This window comes from Drosophila hydei, unplaced genomic scaffold (genome assembly GCF_003285905.1).
Source record: "Drosophila hydei strain 15085-1641.00,03,60 unplaced genomic scaffold, DhydRS2 tig00000149-arrow-pilon, whole genome shotgun sequence".
Classification (NCBI taxonomy): domain Eukaryota; kingdom Metazoa; phylum Arthropoda; class Insecta; order Diptera; family Drosophilidae; genus Drosophila; species Drosophila hydei.
In genome coordinates, this window is record NW_022045678.1 from 4,038,900 (window position 1) to 4,058,970 (window position 20,071).

The 20,071-nt window shown below is 34.4% G+C and overlaps 2 protein-coding genes and 1 long non-coding RNA gene across 5 annotated transcripts; 1 reads left to right on the plus strand and 2 right to left on the minus strand.

Moving 5' to 3' along the window:
- Positions 1-12,359: 12,359 nt before the first annotated feature.
- Positions 12,360-12,906, minus strand: LOC111600574. Its single transcript, XR_002751492.2, has 2 exons — positions 12,717-12,906; positions 12,360-12,655 (listed from the first exon to the last, which is right to left on the minus strand). It is a non-coding gene; the product is annotated as an uncharacterized LOC111600574 (long non-coding RNA).
- Positions 12,907-13,605: 699 nt separating this feature from the next.
- LOC111600442 (tubulin gamma-2 chain) lies at positions 13,606-15,700 on the minus strand. Its single transcript, XM_023316537.2, has 5 exons — positions 15,603-15,700; positions 15,346-15,548; positions 14,699-15,289; positions 13,928-14,630; positions 13,606-13,864 (listed from the first exon to the last, which is right to left on the minus strand). The coding sequence occupies exons 1-4, from the start codon at positions 15,649-15,651 to the stop codon at positions 14,103-14,105; spliced, it is 1,371 nt and encodes a 456-aa protein (XP_023172305.1). The 5' UTR covers positions 15,652-15,700; the 3' UTR covers positions 13,606-13,864; positions 13,928-14,102.
- A 219-nt stretch (positions 15,701-15,919) lies between these two features.
- Positions 15,920-19,574, plus strand: LOC111600329 (protein pigeon). Of its 3 annotated transcripts, none has more exons than XM_023316403.2 (9): positions 15,920-16,105; positions 16,175-16,576; positions 16,626-16,927; positions 16,994-18,193; positions 18,259-18,491; positions 18,552-18,766; positions 18,830-19,051; positions 19,140-19,306; positions 19,420-19,499. In XM_023316403.2, the coding sequence occupies exons 1-8, from the start codon at positions 16,042-16,044 to the stop codon at positions 19,262-19,264; spliced, it is 2,763 nt and encodes a 920-aa protein (XP_023172171.2). In that variant the 5' UTR covers positions 15,920-16,041; the 3' UTR covers positions 19,265-19,306; positions 19,420-19,499. The 3 variants fall into 3 exon arrangements, with proteins under 3 accessions (XP_023172171.2, XP_023172180.2, XP_023172164.2); XM_023316412.2 differs by having other exon boundaries at positions 19,140-19,302; positions 19,420-19,464; XM_023316396.2 differs by lacking the exon at positions 19,140-19,306 and having other exon boundaries at positions 19,420-19,574.
- The last annotated feature ends 497 nt before the right edge of the window (positions 19,575-20,071 follow it).

Below are 20,071 nucleotides of genomic sequence, written 5' to 3' on the forward strand. Positions count from 1 at the left end.
TATCAATGATTACAGCCAGATCAGAAATATTTGATTTGTGAATCATAAAACAAGTTGGCAATTCTGACTTGCGCGCTCTCTACTACTATCGATCTATCCCCCCCCCCCCCTCTCTCTCTCTCTCTCTCTCTCTCTCTCTGTCTCTGTCTCTGTCTATCTGCCTGTTTCTCATAGCATAGCATAGCATAGCAAGAACTTTCTCTCTCTCTCTCTCTTATATATTATAGAAACTTACTTTTATATTATTAACTTTTTAAATTATTGTTGAATTTTGTTTTTTTACACTGTGTTAAGACTTAAATGTTTTTTTTTTAAATATTTTTATTTGTGTATTACTTATTTTTTGTTTAATTCGTTCACAAAAACAAACCACAACTCGAATGGCGCCTTTGCCGTGCCACGCCCACTCGGCAGTTGCAAGTCTCTTGATTTTTTATATATATATATAAATAATACACAAAATACCAGAAAGCAAATCCCTCCACTTTTATTTATGTTCGCTCGTCAACAAACAAAATAAAACTTAACTAAAAACAAAAAAAAATAAAGAAAAAAAAAATAGTTTTTAATAAAATGCTTCAACAATGGACAAATAAATAGTTCGAGCATTTAAACAAATATTTTTTATTAATTGTAATTTTAAGTGAAGCGTAAAAATTGTTTTGTTATTATTTTTTGAACGCATATAAACAACAACAAACAAACAAAAAAAGAGACAACAAAAATTTTGATATGAAAATATATATATATTGAACTGTTTTTTATGTTTATAAATTATTTTTTGATTGTAAACTTATTGATTACTGATTATTTATATGCATACGTGTATTTTTATTATTATTATTACTACATATACCTATTATTATTATTATTATTATATTATTATTAAAGCTATTATGAAATGTTTTGCTACTTTTTTAATAACAACAAAAACAACAACACACAACTTTTTTATACTCGCTTAGTTTTTATGTTTCATTGTTTTATTATTATTATAACACAAAAAAAAACAATAATAATTAATACTTTAAACAAACAACAAAATTGCCGCTGCTTAATTTTTAAAACACAAAAAACTAAAAAAAAACGCACTGAAAATAGTTGAAATTATTCTTGTTCTTAGTTGATCGGCACTAATATATATATATATATATATATATATATATAAAATGTCTGTGCATGTATCAAATTTATTTATTTATATATATAAATATTTATATATATATTTTTAAAATTTGTTTAAAGCATTTCGCTTGACGCTCAAAAGAATTTTCCAAACGTTGTTAAAAATTGAAAAAAAAAAAAATTAAACAAAAACAGTTTGTTGATCGTGTTTTACGCATTAAAATTAAATTTCCAAACAAATTTAAATGCAGCAAAAACATTTAATGAGAAGAGAAAAAAAACACTTAAGATATAAAGATAAAAGATGAATAACGGTAAACAAAAAATAGTTGGCAATCAGCGCAGAAGACTTAAACGATTTATTATTATTATAAACAATTACTATTAACAAATATATATATACATATATATATATGCTTACATATATGTATAAATCTAAGTGTAAAAGAAAATCTCAACTAAACGAAACTTTCTCAAAAACCCAAAAAAAAAAACTCGAAAACAAAATCAAATCTTGATCTTGATAAAGAAAGAAGAAGAAAACGAAGAAGATGCAGATGAAAAGTAGAAAATCCAATGTTGAGTTGAATTTTGCAATAATTTTAAGCGCTTTGCTATGTGTTCCAATTATGATTATATTAATTCACAGTTCAGAAACGAGTTGTGAGTAGCTGGAAGGGGAAAATAGATATGAGTAATAATAATAATAATAATAATAACAGGCATTAATTAATTTAATTAGAACATTTTGAGACTACAAAACGCAACAGTAACAGGAACAGCATTTAAAAAATGTTTATAATTTTATTTGAATTTATATATATAACGACCACTATATATATATATATATATATATCTATATATATATATATATATTGAAAAGAAAAAAATATATATATAAATATTTGTTTATTAGAATTTATTTTATTATTATTTTGTTTCATTATTATTATTATTATTTCGTCTGATTTGTTTTTGATGCTTGAAAAATGTTTATTTTTTGTGTAATTTGTAATTTGCATTTTTGAACTTAACGATCGTTAAGTGAGATTATTAAATTTATAGGTTATGTAACAGACACACATGCATAGGCAAACACACACACGCACAACACATACCCTGCGTGTGTGAGCATTTGTCATGTGACAATTCTTAATATTAAACGAATGCTTGTTGTAAACTATAAACTAATTAAATTCAAGTACTGTAATATTGTAATATTGTAATATGTAACTCTGTGTGTGTGTAGCTGTAATGTAACGGTAAAAAAACAAAGTATTGTACATTTCTTGTGAGAACTTTTTACTTGACACCAAAACTGAAAGATAAAACTGTTGAAAATTTTTTATATACTTAAAAATTGTTAACTGCTAATTGATGGTATTTATTATGGCCTAAAACATATATATATATATATATATATTATGTCTATATATATATAAATATATATATACATAATATTTAATTGTATTTATTATTATTATTCATTAGCGTATATAAACACTTGCACAACAACAACAGCAACAAGAAAAGCAAAACAAAAAAAGATAAAAAGAGAAGAGAAAAAACTATAATTGACTTGTGCTTATTTGTTTTTTATGTTTACTATTAAATTTTTATTAAATTTATTATTACATTTTTAAATGTTACACAAAATGGGACACAAATAACATTAATAATTATTATTAACAAAACGAATGCAAGCAACAACACTTTTTAAATACAAATTGTTGTAAACATTAACTAAATCTTACACAAAAAAAAAACAACACAAGAAACCGCCACAAAAGAAAAGTAACAGAAGTACATAATTAAATGATTTTTTTATCAATTCCGACAAAAGAAAAAAACAATTGTTTGCTTTGTGTTTTTATTTATCATTTTCTGTCTTGATTTATTTCATATAATTTTGCTTTGCACCTTAACATCTGTTAACGCTCGCCGCTGTTAACAAACAGGAAATGTGCCGCTGTTGATTAACAGAGAATGTGTTGCAGTTAGTTAACTAACAGGGAATGTGTCGCACAGTGGGACGTAGCAGACGAACATTCGAGCATTCCTCTCTCGCTTGCTTGCACTAGTGCGTTGTCCCTCTCACCCATACAGAACATTCTAGAGATGTATTTTACTGCATATGGAAGAATCTAAAACTTAACTCTAAAATATATAAATCTATATATAGATACGATATAAATGTATGTTGATAACAATTTTGATGAATTGAGAATCTAATAGACTGTGCAAAATGAATATGTAACAATTTTTTTAAATATATATATTTGTATTGGTATATATATTTAAAGAATTAAAGCCCAAAACATATTTATGTAAGCTAAATCGTGTAACTATAAAACACAGCGCTATCTATCTATAAACAAAAAAAAAAATTAAAAAATTATATGCATAAATCAGTATATATATACACATACATACATAAAAATATATTGAACATTTTAAGGATATGTATTTTTTCCAAAACGAAGTGAAAAATTTAACTAAAATGTAAACTTTTTATACCGCCAATTAACTGTGCTCTCTAAATATACATATATATATATACATATGTATATATGTATATGTATATATACATATACATACATATACATACACATATAGAGCGTCTCTTAACGACAAACGATAAACGATAACTTTGTAGCTCGTGCAGGCAATTCGTGAATTTTAACCCCAATTATATATATATATATATATATATATATATATATATATATATATATATATATATATACATATATATGAAAATATATATATGTATGTTAAAATCATAAACTATAAAGTAGTTGGTATGCGTGTGTCGGCATTTGTGATTAGTTTATTTGGGCGCCGCCTCGTTTAAAATTCAAACGTTTCACAACTACCACCAAAAACGACAACAAAAATGAAGAGGAATCAAAATCGATAAAAATCGATGAGAAAACGATAAAACTAAATCATATTTAGGCATAGGTTTAAGAAAGTGTTGAGTGCTGAATGCTGGCAAGACACGACACGTTTTCATTGTTAGGCTATGAATGTTACATTAATATTTAAACTTCAGATAAAACCTAACTTAACTTTCAGCAGTCCAAGTCGGGTTACACACATGTAAGGAATAGGGCAATATAAAGAAGATGACGAAGTAGAAGAAGGAGCTGAGGACGAAGTATAGGTATAGTTTGGTATTTGGTTTGGGTTGCAGTTGAGTTTGAGGTTGAGAGACTGTCGGCACAAGTTGAATGATCTAGGTCTAGAATTGAGCCCATGGATATGCATAAAAGTAATTTTTAATGTAGTTTATATTTTTGATAAATGTTATTAAACGAAACAAATCCAAAATCAAAGCAAAATGATAAGCAAAAGCAAACGCAAACAAAAAGCAAAAAAAAAAGAAATCCCTAAGAAACATTGTTGAGCATTTTGTACGCAATTTAGAATTTGTACATGTATAACAGAAAAAGAAAGAAGGAGAATCGATAACGATAACGATAACGATTATTGACAAGCAGCAGCAGCGAACTAATTAAACAAAATTCAAACTGGCTTCGTAGAAGTGTTTTTAAGTATTATTAGACTATATTAGAAAATAGTGAAAACTAATGAAATTCAGCAAAAATTAAATGCATATATGCACAGACACACATACATATATCTATAAATACATATGTATGTAATTATTATTTATATTTATATTTCCCACTTCTGTTTCTTTTTAAGTAGACAGCTAAAGTTCGATTATCCGTCAGCATAAAAAATGAAAATACTCGTAGAATATTTATTCTAATAATAATGAATGCATATTTATACCTAAATAAGATTCAAGAAAATGTTAAATTGAATGTTAGAGAACCCCAATAAACATGTATGTGTACATATATACATACATTTATAAATATATCTACAACATTAAATTAACATCCATACATGCCAATAAATGTGTGTATGTTTATTTTTTTGGAAAATTCAACTATATCAATTATTCGAAGCTTGCTTGCGTAGTTTGTCTGATAAATATATACCATATATATATACATACATGCAATTGTACATATGAATATGTACTATTTTTCATTGTTGTTGTCGCCACTAGTTTTCGTAATCTAAGCAAATGGTAATACCTATAAAAGAAGAACAGACACAAAAACAAAAACAAACACAAGTTCAATTCGATAAGCGTAAAAAAACTCGCATATGCAGTTACTTTTCACTGCATATGGTTACACTGTGCAGGCAACATGCATACTTACATACTTACCTACATAAGTACATAGTAAAGCTAAATGCATGCGTGCATGCGTGTGTGTGTGCGTGTTGTGTGTGTGCTGCTCTCGAAGAATTTGAGCTTTATTCCGCAAAGCTTTTTGCTCTCTCTTTGATGCAATGCTTTTTTCTCTGTCTGCTTTCGCGTATGAGCGACACACACACATACGCACACACACATGCGAACATAATTGATAAACAATTAACTATGACTGATTTTTACACGAAAACATTTACACATAAATATACATATTATACTACTATATACATACATCTATACATATAAATATATATATATATATATATAATGTTGCTAATATATATATATATGTATATATATGCATACATAAACTTATAACTGCCCGCACACACACACATACACACAGCAGGCACATGCACTTGTGTGTGCGTATGCGTGTGCGTGCGCGTGTGTCTATGGAATTAGTAGCGAAACTTAACGGTAAAAACACAACATTTTTTATGACACTCAACAAAGAACAACAAAATCTTAGACTGCTTCGAAAACGTAAACGTGAAACAAAACTAAAAAAAAAAAAAGAAAAAAAATGATATTTATAATAAATAAAATTAAAAAAGAAAAACTTTGTGAGAAAAAAAAAACAAAAAATGGATTGCGACTCGTTTAGGGAATTTTCACAGCTCTTTTGTTGATTCATCGGATTCATTGATAGGCTTTCACTTTCACTTCATCCTTAACTTGAAACTAATCCTAACTGAACTTTTTCTTTTACTTTGCTTTGCGCGCAAGAGAAATTAAAATAATTATAATAATAATAATAATTGAAATAATAAGAAAACATAGAAAAGAAAATAATTTCATTATATTTTCTATTTTCTATTTGTAAGCGAACGAAAAGTTGAACAAGCGAAAAGGATAAAAAACAGAAATACTATTTATAGTATATATAACATATATATATATACCTATCTATAGAGTAGCACGTAATACATATTATATATATAGAGCATATGTAATAGATAACTGTTTGTTGTTAGCTGCTTATACTTCCTATTGAAGACTACCAACACATTCATATCCAAGCATTTGTAGTTTGTATTTGTATTTTAATGTATTTATACGCATCTTAAGGAATATTTATACCATGTACTTTGCTTACGTATACACATATGTATGTATACATAGATCCAACTCGATCAATCGCAAACAAAACACAAATATTAAGAAATTGTTAATGAATTTGCAATACGTTAAAACTTCTTTGTATAACTTTTAGAATTTATTTTAATTTTGCTTTAGATTTCCATAAACAAAAAAAAAACACTCTAGAGTTTACATTTACATATGGTATTAATTTTGTATTTTGTTCGTTGTTTTTATATCAATTAAAGCTTAAAGTTATTTCACTTGTTTTCTAAAAAAAAAAGAGCAAATATTTGCGTTGTTTTATTTATTTTCATAAATTTTGCACTTTTCTTTTTATTTATTTACAGTTACGCGTAAAAAGCTAAACAACCTGGCAGACCGATTGCAGCCAGAGAATACGAATTTCCTTTTTAATTTGCAAGAGAATTAAATTAAAAACAAAAACAAACAATTATTATATATAAAACAATATATATATAAATATATATTGAACGTATTTATTAAACATTTGTAGGTTATATTTGAAGCGTTCTATTTATTCATTCCGATTTTGCACAACTGTTTTTTTATGCCCTGAACTCACTGATTAGCAAGAAAAGAAAACAAAAGTATATATAGAAATATTCTTAATCACCATCAATAGCCAAGCTGATCTACCTCCGATCAGCTGAAGATCTATACGTCGGTACTTCCATATCAAATCTTCAATTGTAACTGCATTCACGATATCGTTTAGAGAACGAAATCAAACTTTAATTAGATAAGCATATCTCGAACATTCTAAAGTATCTTCAGCTACTATTGGATCCATAATCGAATAATACTCTCTTCAGCTCTCTCCACTCTCAGTGCTATAATTATGCCTCGTCAGTAACCACATGCGGATTCAGGGTATTTGCTAGTCGGGCACTGCCGACTAGAGCACACTTGTTTTTATATTTGCGTTGAAATTGTTTTCATCATGATTTCGTAATGCTAATTGGATGTTTACGTTTTTGCAATTACACAATTTAATACATAAATAATTTAAATCAATTTTGGGACTCAAATTAATATATATATATACAGATATATATAATCTAGATCTAGTTTAATGAGTCTCTACGGTCGAACCGCACACACATTCGTATGAAACATTTTGCTAAGAATTCTAATTGACATACATACATGCTTATGGTCAACATACATCATTCATCATACATCTAGCATTTACATACATACATACACACATCTATATATATTTATATATAATGTATACAAATACATACATACTTACATCATGATCCATGAAATCGTCATCTAGTCATTTTACAAATTATTATATATTATTATATGTCAGCATATATAAATAAATATATGTATTTTTATAACTATAAAAAAACACCAATTTAATGTTAAATGTCGTTACAATTAAGTTGATAAGTTTTAGCAAACGTTTTAAGCATTTTACAAAACAAAAACAAAAATGAAATGAAAAAACTAAACATTTTACCATTGATTTTGAACTAACTCTCTGCTAAATGGAGGAAGAGGAGGAAACAAGTTGAATTTTTAAATAAACATAGTATACAGGGTGTTGCTAAATGGCTTTACATACATACATAGACACAAACACATACACATACACATACACCTACACGGACACACACATAAATATATATACACACATGTTCACAGACACCGACTCTGTTAATGGACACAGACACACACACACACACACACACAAACACAAACACATGTTTTCTATACATACAGTTATTTCTGATCTAAATAAAAGAAAAATAAAACAACAAAAACAAATCTTAGTTAAAGCATTTTTCGCTCAAATTTAGTTTATGAAAGTTTGTTAAGCAAAAGAAAAAAAGAAAAAGTAAGAAATACAAAAAAAAATAGATATATATATATACTCATATATATATATGGACTAATGGACTGAAAGGTAAATAATATATCAATGAAAGTGTAGAGATGGGTTGGCATTAAATAAAAAGTATATAAAAAAACAATATAAAAAGAAAAACAAAAATAAATGTGTAACTTTGAGTGTTGCCCGCGCTCTTTGGCTGTTTCGGGAAATTGTTAAATTTATGTTAATCAGTTAAGAAAACAAAACAAAGATATAAGACGAAGAGGAGGAAGAAGAAGAAGAAGATAAATACACACACACACCCACCAAGGCATACTATATGCACACTGTTTCATATAAAATGCATATAGTAATACATATACTACATCTCTTTCCAACTCTCTCTCCCTCTATATATATTTTGAATAATTTGTGTTTTTTGATTTAGACTTAGACTTTGTTTTGCGAACTACTACAACTGCCAGTTGAGCTCCCTATTACACTAACACACGCACACACTCACACAGTACAGTGAACACCCTGCATATGCAACATATGAAAACCAAATATATATACCATACACAACAACAACAACAACAACAACAACAACAGCCCACATCAATAAGTACTAAACCTAACGCATATGAAAGGCATTTACTTGGAATAAACATAAATACATACAAACATACATACATATATTTTTATGTATTCATTTTTTTATTAAAAAAAAAAACAAAAGGAAAGCGAAAACAAACATTAAATACATATATACATGAATATATATATACACATATATATAATCGTAATTGTAATCGTAATCGTCATCGTCATCGTCATCGAATACCGATGTCATAAATGTGAACGTTATTAGTAACTCATTAAAAACTATTATTACTACGATTATAATTGTATATGCCTAAATGAAACTATATTGAAAAAAAAACACGAAGCAGTTGAACACTCATTATTGTAATCTGTAAGTGGGAGGCAACTCGAATAACGGTTAAAAGAGGAAGAAATGCTAAAATATATACAAATATTTTTATACACCAATAAAACGAAGAAAACAACAACTGAAATGACGAATGAAAATCTCATTTGTATGCATTTGATTAATATTATTGTGTACTCGAATAACAGCAAAAAACAAAAAAAAAAAAAATATACAAAAAAAAAAAAACAAAAATTTAAATTAAAAAACCAAACTACAACCAAACAGAACTTGAAGCAAAAATAAGTCTTTTAAATGCTTAGGGGCCACAATTTTCGAAGTACATAAATTAAAAATGAAATTATTATTATTATATTATATTATTATTATATATTGTATTAATTAACATTTAAAAAATGTTGTGTAACAGTAAAAATAAATGACAAAAAAAACCAAAAAAAAAAACAACAAAAGCAGCAACAATTGTACTGTAAGAATTTCTATTTCCATCACCAAAAAAAAAAAAACAAAAAGAGAAAAACAAAAAAATAACTATTAAAAATTAAAAATAAATAATTTTGTTTTTAATAAATCAAGAATTGTTTTATTGGAGGGGAAAAGAAGATTACAGCTTTGACTGTTTTCAGCATAAGTAAGTTCCTATCATATCTATTTTAGCTGCAGGTTTAACCCAGCGTATATCTTGCAACTGGAAGATATCCCGAAATCTGCTCAGAGCAGCAGTTTCAGTCGTTCAAATTTTGTTTAAGGTTTTACTTGATTTATTAAATATATTTTATGCTTAGAGTATTTTCATAAAGTCATCTAACTACTCTAAATGACCGGTCTAAGATGCATTATCGTACGACGGATTTGTACCAATTATTCGAAGGTAATTATTAGGCAGCTCGCAACTATTTCAGCATTTTCCGGGTCCTCCCAACTCGTGCACATAAATCAAAATCAGTAAAAAATCAGTTTATCTTACAAATACAAATGCTATGGAGCGTGCTCCGATTAACGCTGTTCCTAAGCTTGAATTTTTTAGGTTAACCTGGCTAAAACCTCGTTCTATTTCTGCATTTGGGTACAGCAAGCAAGCTCTAAGAATCGTAGGTTGTCAATTGAATGTTTCTAAAGGTGTAGTTCTTTCCAAAAGTTGGTCGTGTCTTGCACATTTCCCATTCATCACTTTTCAGCCAAGCAGTACGGCAACCTTTTTCTTGTGTGTGAATATTGCCATTTAGAGATGACATTTTGCCTTAAGTTAGAGGTGACAGGAAAATATCGATATAAGAATGACAGAGCTAACCATTTTTTTAGAGCAATGTTGGCAAACTAAAAGTTAATATGTCTTATAGTTAATATGTATTTCTAAAAAAATCCTGATTTCTCGCTATTTGCAATTTAAAAATTTGTTCAGCATTTGGTTTTGAAAAGAAATCTGATTTGACGGAAAAAAATAGTAATTGCTTACGAGCAGCGACTGTGTGTGGGCTCTCCTACAGGAAGCTAATTCTAGAATAACTTTTCTAGATCTTTTCAGAACGTAGAAATCACAAATGTGTGCATTTGTCGCTGCCTAAGCGTCAAAGACCTATATTAAATTTCAATTATTTAATTTTTGTGGTATTCAAGCTCGAGACATTTAAGTTATCGATATTATAAGTTATCGGGAAGGAATGTTAGTATGAATATTTGTGAAATTTTAAGCGTTTAGTCTAGTTAAGGAACACTTGCACTTGTCTTGTGCATGGTGTTTTGTGCCCTGCCCAGGATATCTAAGAGTCGATCAATTTTTCACATATATTTTTAACAATTGATAATTTGGCATATGTTAAAATGCTGCTGCTGTTGTCATCGTTTCTATTTCGTCACTTCCTTTCGAAATTAGAGCAAATGCAGCCCGAAGAAAGAGTATTTGTAGTTCAGGTCGCCGATGGCTCCGTTGCAACAAGCCGGCCCAGTCCAACAAGGGCCACAGGGTCCCGCGCATTGGGTTCGATAGCAGCTGTAGCTACAATCGACTAGGCAGCATTGCACGCAGGGTGTCTCCCGGTAGAAGCGACTTTGGCAGCACATAATGGCTCAGAACCCTGCGGAGGGAATCAGAATAGACATTCTAGGCGCGAATTAATTTTTATGGCTACTTACTAATTCTGCCTAATCGATGCTATTAATCAAAAGTTAAGTCCAGCCTATCGGCTCAAAATATAGGTTGAAACTGGCAATTGCTACAGCCGTTGGGCGAACGTGTTGTGTGTTAAGGCAAGGCCTATTGACACATTATATTATGTGTTGTTTGTATACGTTTAGGGTACTTTTAGCCTTTTATAAACTATAAAAACTGAATTTCCATAACTTTGATATCAATGCAACCCATTGGGATATGTTCTTTGCCCTCTAAAGACTAACACAAATCTATCGATTAATTAAGGATATTTGTGGAGAACTCAGGATATTTGGTTTGAATTGTTAAGGCGATGTGAAATTCCGATTGAAGTCATCTATTCGCATACTGTGCATCCAATTGAGAATGGGAATTGTTGCTAAAATGGTTTAGCTAAATTATTTGTTGCAGTTAGAACTAGGCTTCTGCATATTCTTGATCAGCATCAACAGCCAAGTCGATCTAGTTTTGTACGTCTGTATGTTCTTCGGGCGGTCATCCACCCGCCTGTAAGTTCGTATGTGCAAACGTATGGATCTCGAAACCTATAAGAATTCAAAATTTCAAATGCGCAGATTAAGTTCTTTTTGGCATACTTATTAACTGACTCAAAATCATTTAAGACGATATTAGAACTTATATAATCAAAACTTGTATCGAGGTAGGAGTAAGCAAATTTGGAGCCAGGAGTAAGCAAATTTTACATTTACATTTTACATTTCAAAGTACAATTCAAAGTAACGAAGGCCTTTAAGGTAAACATTCACAAGTTCTAACTCTCTAGCCGTACTCTTTCACAACAAGGCCGAGAATAAAAGTAATATTTCTGATTCATTCAACAGACAAGAAACGGTATGAACTTTGTATCAATTTCGTCTTTATTGTTTATGTATCGTAACACAGAATATCCGTTTATTTTTTTTTGGTTTTACATCAATTTTGTTGACGCATTTGTAAGCCAATATTAATCTTGCTGGCCGTTCCAGACCGGAGTAGTCTGATCCACTGGCTCCTCGGACGCCAGAAGCCTGCGCCACGGGCCGTCAGGTCTGCCGTCGTTTAACAGCCACAGCAAAATGAACATTGCAAATACGCCGGAGTGCACGGCGAAAAACACATCTCAACACAACAGGCTTGACAACATGGTCCGCCACAAGGTGGGCCACAGAATGAACACCAGCCGGCCGGACCGCAGCACATATTCTGCCAGTAAATATATAGTTTCGTCGATTAAGCCTGTGACATGCCGCAGGGCAATACTCACTTTTAAAAATTAGTTGAATTAGTGAGCTTCTTTGGGCAAAATCGGAACAAAGTTATTTGCTGAAATTTGGTTAAACGACCCGTGTGCTGAGCGGCTTTCGGAGAAAAACACCTAACAAAAAATAATGTAAGTTTTTAACACAACTCTATGTGTTTACTACACGAATTTTGAACCAAATCTGAGGATCTCGGCGAGAATTTCTCCAGCCTAGCTAAAAATGAAAGCATTTTTTCAAGGCCTGCCTTGATTTTTATTTAAGTTTTCAATTTTCACATTAGCTTGGGCGTAGCTTCATTTAACAAGGTGAAAGTTTTTGGACTGACGCTTGCTGTCATAGGCACTCATCCGTCTAGTTTAGGCTCCAGTCTCTTTTTCGGAATCAAACAATGTCTCGGCGATAGTTAAATAAATACCTTCAGATACGATACGATAACTATTAACCTTTGTTAGTATCTCTTCATGTATTCTATAAACGTCTTTTTACTTTTAGGTTTTAGCACGTTAGAAACCATTAACTCCAGTATAGCAAGAAATATAGAAGCAGATTAACCGCGTTTTAAATCAAAATTCGTGGAATCAGTTAATCTTGATAAGTATATCATTCTGGTATTGCTATGAATGGTAAATAGTATCACCAAATAATTACATATTTGTATTTTAATATCTTATTATGAACATAGTTTATACTACAGTTTTCTAGCTAATTAGCTAATAGCGAACATTAGGTAATTACATATTTGTATTCTAAAATCATGAAAACTATTTACACTAAAGTTTTCTAGCATTACCTAAAGTCTAACCTTAGCCAATTAAGCAATTGTATTTGAAAATAGTATTATGAAAAATATTCATATTGTAGGTTTACAGATTAATATATTTATTGATTAGCTATCATAATTGATTTTTGCATCTCTCTCATTTTTTTAAACATATTGCATTACGGCTATGTGTTGATACAAATTTACATATTTCCTCTGTTATGTGCGTTGCAATCTGGCAATTGTGTGTTGTCAAGTCAGGGCCGAAATGTTATACCACCAAGATATCCAAAAATACTGACGGTTCGCTGGACTCCAGTGCCCAAAACATTCTTAACGACATGCCTAATAGCCTTTAATGACTTCATTAACTTCGACATGTCGGTACAACTAGGAAAGGATTGGTTGATTTTTATGATAGCATTTAAGAGACATATCAATCAATATACGAACCACTCAATTGCCACTCAATGCCCAGAGAAAATTGAAAATTTTAGGAATATTTCATAACATCCACAAAATCGAATGATGTTTGTATATTAGGATCAAAATAACGAAAAAGCACAGTCTACTCGGATTTACTTCACATTAATATTTCCAGAGATGTATGACAAGAATAGATGTATGCCTAAGCTGTGATCTTAGCGCCATTCGATAGCGGGCTCCAGTGACGATAGTCTACCTGTGTAGCAGCTTCGTACTCCTGCACCAAGCAGTCAACCGTATCGCGTGCCGAATCCAGTTCGGTCAAATCATCCTGGAACATGGGTTCCCGGCGAAACTGATCCAGAAAGGCATTGCGCTTCTTTAGCTTGTCGTACTGTGCCAGTGCACGATTAAAAAGAGCACTCACGCCCGTATGATTGGCCATCATCAGGCCGGATACTTTGTGCGCCGTCTGAACGTAGGGCGAGCTGCGTGACAGTGCCACCTGAATGCTAGCCGGACCCCACGGTATAAACTGGGCCAATTTGCGCTCACGTATGCGCTGCAATGACTTGTGCACTTGTGTGGGATCCACCTCGCCCTGTATAATGTTTAATATCGAAATATAACAGTGCCGCTTGTCAGCGGTCGAGGAGACCATCATATTTTTTGGCTGCAGCAGGCGGCGCATCACATCCAAAACAGTTGTCTTGCGCACATTTGTCTTGGTCTGTAAATGGCCAAAAGGATAAATGCTAATTGGAAAGGAGTCTTAATTTTATTCAATTATATCCTCACCTCATAATCTGTGATCAACGGAGTGTATCCTGTCATAAGAAAGTGAAGCTGGGGAGTAGGAATTAACGGGGCTGTCAGCCCAATCAGATTATTGTTCATGTAAGAGGGATAGCGCAAGGTGGTGGTGCTAACGCTCATGATTGTAGACACCAGATTGTTGATCTGCGTGAATGTGGGTGTTTGTATATGCAAGCGCTCAGTGGCAATGCGATTCAGGGCTGTGTTATCCAGCACCACGACGCAGTCGGCGCACTTCGTAAGCCGCTTTAGAGTAAGTATTGAATTGTAGGGCTGCACAACAACGTCGCTTATCTCGTCCTGGTTGGGAAACACGCTGTACGTTTGAATAAGCTTTTTTGGAAAACGATCGGATAGACGCTCGAGCACGTATGAACCCATGCCAGAGCCCGTACCGCCAGCTATGGAGTGACAGAGTACAAATCCCTCCAGTGAATCACTGCCATCGGCTTCACGATCAATTATATCGAACACCTCTTCCTGCACCTTTTCGCCTTGGCTAAAGCCAGAAGCCCAGTTATTGCCAGCGCCGCCGCCATGCTTGGATAAGTACACGTTCTCCGGATTGTAGAGCTGTGAATTGCAAGTTTCAATTGGTTTAATATTTTTTTTTCTATTTTTACATTTACCTTGGCATACGGCGATGTCATGATGTTGTGAATGACGCGTGGCTCCAGGTCTAGTAACACGGCACGTGGAATATAATGATTATCATCCGCCTGATAGAAAAATACATCTTTTCTATCGTGCCCATCGGCTGCAAAGTCTTCGAGCACCCCATCCGGGGAAATGCCATGCTCCAGACAAAGACGTTTCCAAAATTCAAATCCAACTGTTGAGTTTCATTCGAAAATTAGAGCTTAAGATACATTTATAATTAACTTACTCTGATTGCCGCATTGGCCTAATTGTAACGTAATTATTTCACTTGGCATTATTTATATTTACTTTTTTTCCTGTTCTGAGTAAAATATTGAATATAACGGTGCTTGGCGCCATGTCTTAAAAGTATCTGGCGTTGCCACCTAATAAAAAATCAATGTTTTAATATTACTATTAGATAGTTCCACTGTTTTGTTGGAAGTTAGATTACAAAACAATATGTGTAAATTTATTAAAAGTCATTACATGACATTTTTCAGCATTGCGATTCTAGTGAACCATTTACCGTTCAGTTAAATATGTCTATATGGTCACCCTTCACAGCTGATAGTCGCGTTGCCAACTTTTGCGCGGTGCTTATTGATTTTTCGTGTGCTTCGCTACAAATTGATAGCAATGTTGTAAAGGCGACAATATTTTTAAATAATTAAATTAAAATTACCATGTTGCGTCAAGAGAACTTGGCTGCAAACTTCTGTGGCCTACTTGCGGCCCAAGGCTACAAAGGCAAGTGTTTTGGCACCCATAAAAAGCTTTTAAATAATTCCAATCATTATGTTATATGTTCTCATACAGAGAAGTCGAATGAGTGGCGAATTTTGGGCCAGGAGCAGGACGGCTCGCTGCTAACTTCATGGATATTCGAGGACTTGGATGAGCCTAGTAAGCGTGAAACGTGCATCGGTCACTTTCATGCCACCAAAAAGCAGGTACGGGTGCTTTGGACTCTGCCAGGCTGTGTCGAAATTATCCAGGCGAGCATCAACAGCAGCATTACTTTGTTGTCTTACGTGGTCAAAGCATCGCTGCGCTATCAGGCCTTTATTGTGGAAGTGCGAAGTAGTGAGGGTGGGACTCCCACATGCCTCACGGCTGAGCCATCCACTCGTCAGATTATGACGCAGTTCCTTTGGCGAGTGGAGAGCGCTACGCGCACTTACTGGCAGGACAAGCTTTTGGTGCTCACACACGAAGACTGTGAGTGTTCAGTAAATACACGTTAATCTTGTAATAATGAATATTTCAGCTATTAAGCAGTACAGCTGCACGGTTAAACAAAGCTCTACGACTTCTCAAACTGGCAGTGCAGAGGGCAGCGCATGGCGCTTGGACGTCAGCATATTAACCCATGAGACTTTGGCCAAGAACTTTAGCTGGGCGCAGTGGGATGCTGAGTGTCAAGCACTCTACTACATACACCTCAAGCCAAAGGCCGTAAGTCTCAGTTTGCTCGACGAACGGGAGCAGATAGGCGAACAGGCTGCGCCGGTGCTCAGTCCCACGCTGTCTGCATTTCAGTTCAACGAAAAACAACCGACGGAAACAGTTGTAAGTATGAACTAGACGAAAGGGAAATGGGTCTTTCATTAAACTTTTTGCTTTCATATTCGATAGCTAAACATTCCACTCAATTTGCCAAAACTGCCCGCGAATGCCGCAGAGGAAGCGCCCAGCTACGATGACGATGCTGTGCCATTGCGCGTACACGACAGTTCACTGAATCTGATCATCCTGGCCGATAGCTCGGGTATGTTCTTCGTGTGCCACTATTATCTCTACCAGCCTATGCAACCTCAGCATGCGCAGGAAAATAAGACCACTAAGCAGCAGCAGCAGGATGTTCACTTCGCCTACTCCGTGTCTCTGTTGCATCACGGCTGTGTGGTGCACTGTGTCATGCCGGGCGTGCCCTGGAACAAAGCGCGCCTGCTGCGCCCAACCTTTGCGCTTCAGGGCTCGCATCATCTGTTGGTTTCATCGGCTATCTTTGTGCATCTGCTCGATGTGGGACTGCAACACGAGCCCACATGCCATATTGTTTGCCCGGCTATAATCAATCGAGGTCCCGATGTAACGCACCTGGTGCCGCTGCGCAAGTGGGGCGCATTAGCCTTTGATGCTGCTACTTTAGACTTGGTTTCATTGAGTGTGCCAAAGGCACATCTAATTGAAACATTCCGCAATGATAACTCGCTGGATAACCGCATCAGCATTATACATTACTTTCTGATCCATTCCACTGACATGGATGTTTTGGCCGAGCTGCTGAGCAGCATATTGGAGCGACCTCTTTCGCTGGACACCGTTGCACTATTGAAGGAGGCGCTCATTGCTGGTAGCTATGCAGCAGCAGTGCGCGGATTGCCCGATGAGGCAAAACCACTGATGCGTCTGCTTCCCCTTACCACGGCGATTGCCACGCGGCCTATTCAAGCACGGGTTGCAGACATCAACGTGGGCCTATCGCACGAGGCGCTGCACAATACTAGCATGATGCTTCTCTCGCCGCAGCAGCGTCTGTCTCCATATCGTACGGACATTTGGACACGACTGTGGGAGCTACTTAACGAGTCTGCCAAGCAGGAGCAACCACGATTTGCGGCCGAGCAGGTGACAGAGAAGCTGATCTTTAGTCTGGCTTGCTACCAGCCGGAGGCACTTTCCCGCTGCACGACACCCATGACACCGGACGCAGGCAGCGGTGGCTTTGGCGACTACAGCAGTGGCAGCGCCTTTCCCTTCAGCAACGAAGTGCTGCCCTTCATTGAGCTCGAGGGTTGCACGGCCAGCAAGCAGGAGCACGTGCTATCCGTTGTACGTTCTACAGAACAGATTTAAGTTAGAGGAACTCGTACATTAATATTGTCCTTTCCTTTTAGTATCTTCGGGAGCTTAGCGTGCATCTGGTCAAGCATTCGTCAAAACCGCATTCGGGGTTCCGCTGGCTGAAGGAAACCTTTTTTGAGCGTTCGCAGGCTCCAGCCCATGTGCATGCAGTTGCTTCGCAATTTGTTTCCGCTCAGTTGGAGCTGTCACGTGCGCTTTGCTCGCTGGTTTGTCGGGCTGCCGGCTTGGATGCGCGCTTGGAGACATTGCGTGGCTTTCAACTGATGTATGTTGTATATTTACATAGACCCCAACCATATTCATAAATGTTTTTCTTCTGTTTTAGCGACCAGATGTCCAGCAATCAGCAACACTCGCTATTTTTGATACTGGAACGTTATTGTTTGGCCGTGGAATCGATTGCCTTTCCGCTGCCCGAAGGCTTCTCATCGTTCTTCACGTACTTAGGCTATCGAGCCCTGGACTATGACATGTTTTTGCAATACGTGGAGAATCATGTGTTCGAGCTGCAAGTCGATGTCATGAAGACAATTGTCTACGGTGTGTTTTTAAAGTATAATTCTATCAATGATCTTGAAAATAATCTCAGGTTTTTACTTGCAGATATCGAGGACACGCCGCAGGGCGTCGAGCGCAAGCTGTCGCTGCTCTCGGCTCTGCCAAAACAACGTGCTCAACGTTTGTTAAAATGCTGGCAGCATCCAGAGAGCCTTATGATACGCGGTCGAGAACATGCGGCCAATATTTTATCGGGTCAGCATCAGGAACCGGCACAGCGAAGCGGATCTGGTGGCGTTTCGCAATCACGAATGCATACCAGAACCGGTAGGAAGCGACTTTATTTACTTTATCATTTGCATTATCTAGTTTAACTCATTTTAATTTGCACTCTGTCATCCTACACCTGGTCTAGCACTGGGCAAGCCCACAACCGTCGTTTGTCACTCGTTGCTTTTGGGTTTTTTTCTTATAATTTTAACCACAGCCATTTTAAGCATTGCACGCTTCATGCTTGTGCAGCGAGCCGCCATTTGGTAATCACTTAGTTAGCCACAACCCGTCCCGATCGTCTTCTGGTTGGTAAGCTGCGCACCTATTTGTGTCTGTCAGTCTGTGGCTTTGTCGTTAATTGTATTTACTGAATGGCCTCTATAAAAGTCTAAATTAAACTTGGTTCCTCCTTTTCTTTACAGATCTCACGGCGGAAACGCTGTCGCCGCTGGACTCCTTTCTCGACCTGCTTACGGCTAAGGCGAGCCTCAACGAATTGGATTACAATTTGCTAATAGAAACGACGCTAAGCTCTATCGATCAGCTAAAAGTCAAAGATTAGTCACTTAAGAGCATAATTTATGTAGGCCAAATTAGTGTGTCAACTGTGTAAAAGTATTTAAAAGTATTTAAAGTATCCTAAAATACTATTGTGTAGTCAGCATAGATGTATGTATGTGTGTACGAGCCCCTACCTAAAGGAGTATGAGTGTCCAAATTATATATATTTACTATATATATTATCATTATAATTTATAGCTTATACTCAGTGAGTCTCTGTGAGTCTCTGTTTCTAATTTAAGTAAACAATGCAGCTAATTTAGTGATCAATTCATAACTTATACAAATAAAATACGTATATTCTGAATTGCAGTATTTATTATGATTTAAACAAATACTTAAAGTATTTTAACTGTAGAAAAAGTATATTAGTTTAAGGGGTAATATTTACAATGGAATAGCCCCTTACAGATAGATGACTGTAAACTGTTATATTGACGCTTTAGTACCAAATATTTACGTAAGGTGGCGCAATATCATCCACAAGTAAGTTGAGTTAACATTAATATTTGT

Bases quoted from the DNA above. Each gene is read 5' to 3' on its own strand.
- LOC111600442 (XM_023316537.2), bottom strand. From the start codon at position 15,651: ATGCCAAGTGAAATAATTACGTTACAATTAGGCCAATGCGGCAATCAG. The intron at 15,549-15,602 runs GTAAGTTAATTA...GAAACTCAACAG, and splicing joins AGGCCAATGCGGCAATCAGA to TTGGATTTGAATTTTGGAAA. The intron at 15,290-15,345 runs GTAAATGTAAAA...TGCAATTCACAG, and splicing joins TGACATCGCCGTATGCCAAG to CTCTACAATCCGGAGAACGT.
- LOC111600329 (XM_023316396.2), top strand. From the start codon at position 16,042: ATGTTGCGTCAAGAGAACTTGGCTGCAAACTTCTGTGGCCTACTTGCG. The intron at 16,577-16,625 runs GTGAGTGTTCAG...TGAATATTTCAG, and splicing joins GGTGCTCACACACGAAGACT to CTATTAAGCAGTACAGCTGC. The intron at 19,052-19,419 runs GTAGGAAGCGAC...TTTTCTTTACAG, and splicing joins ACGAATGCATACCAGAACCG to ATCTCACGGCGGAAACGCTG.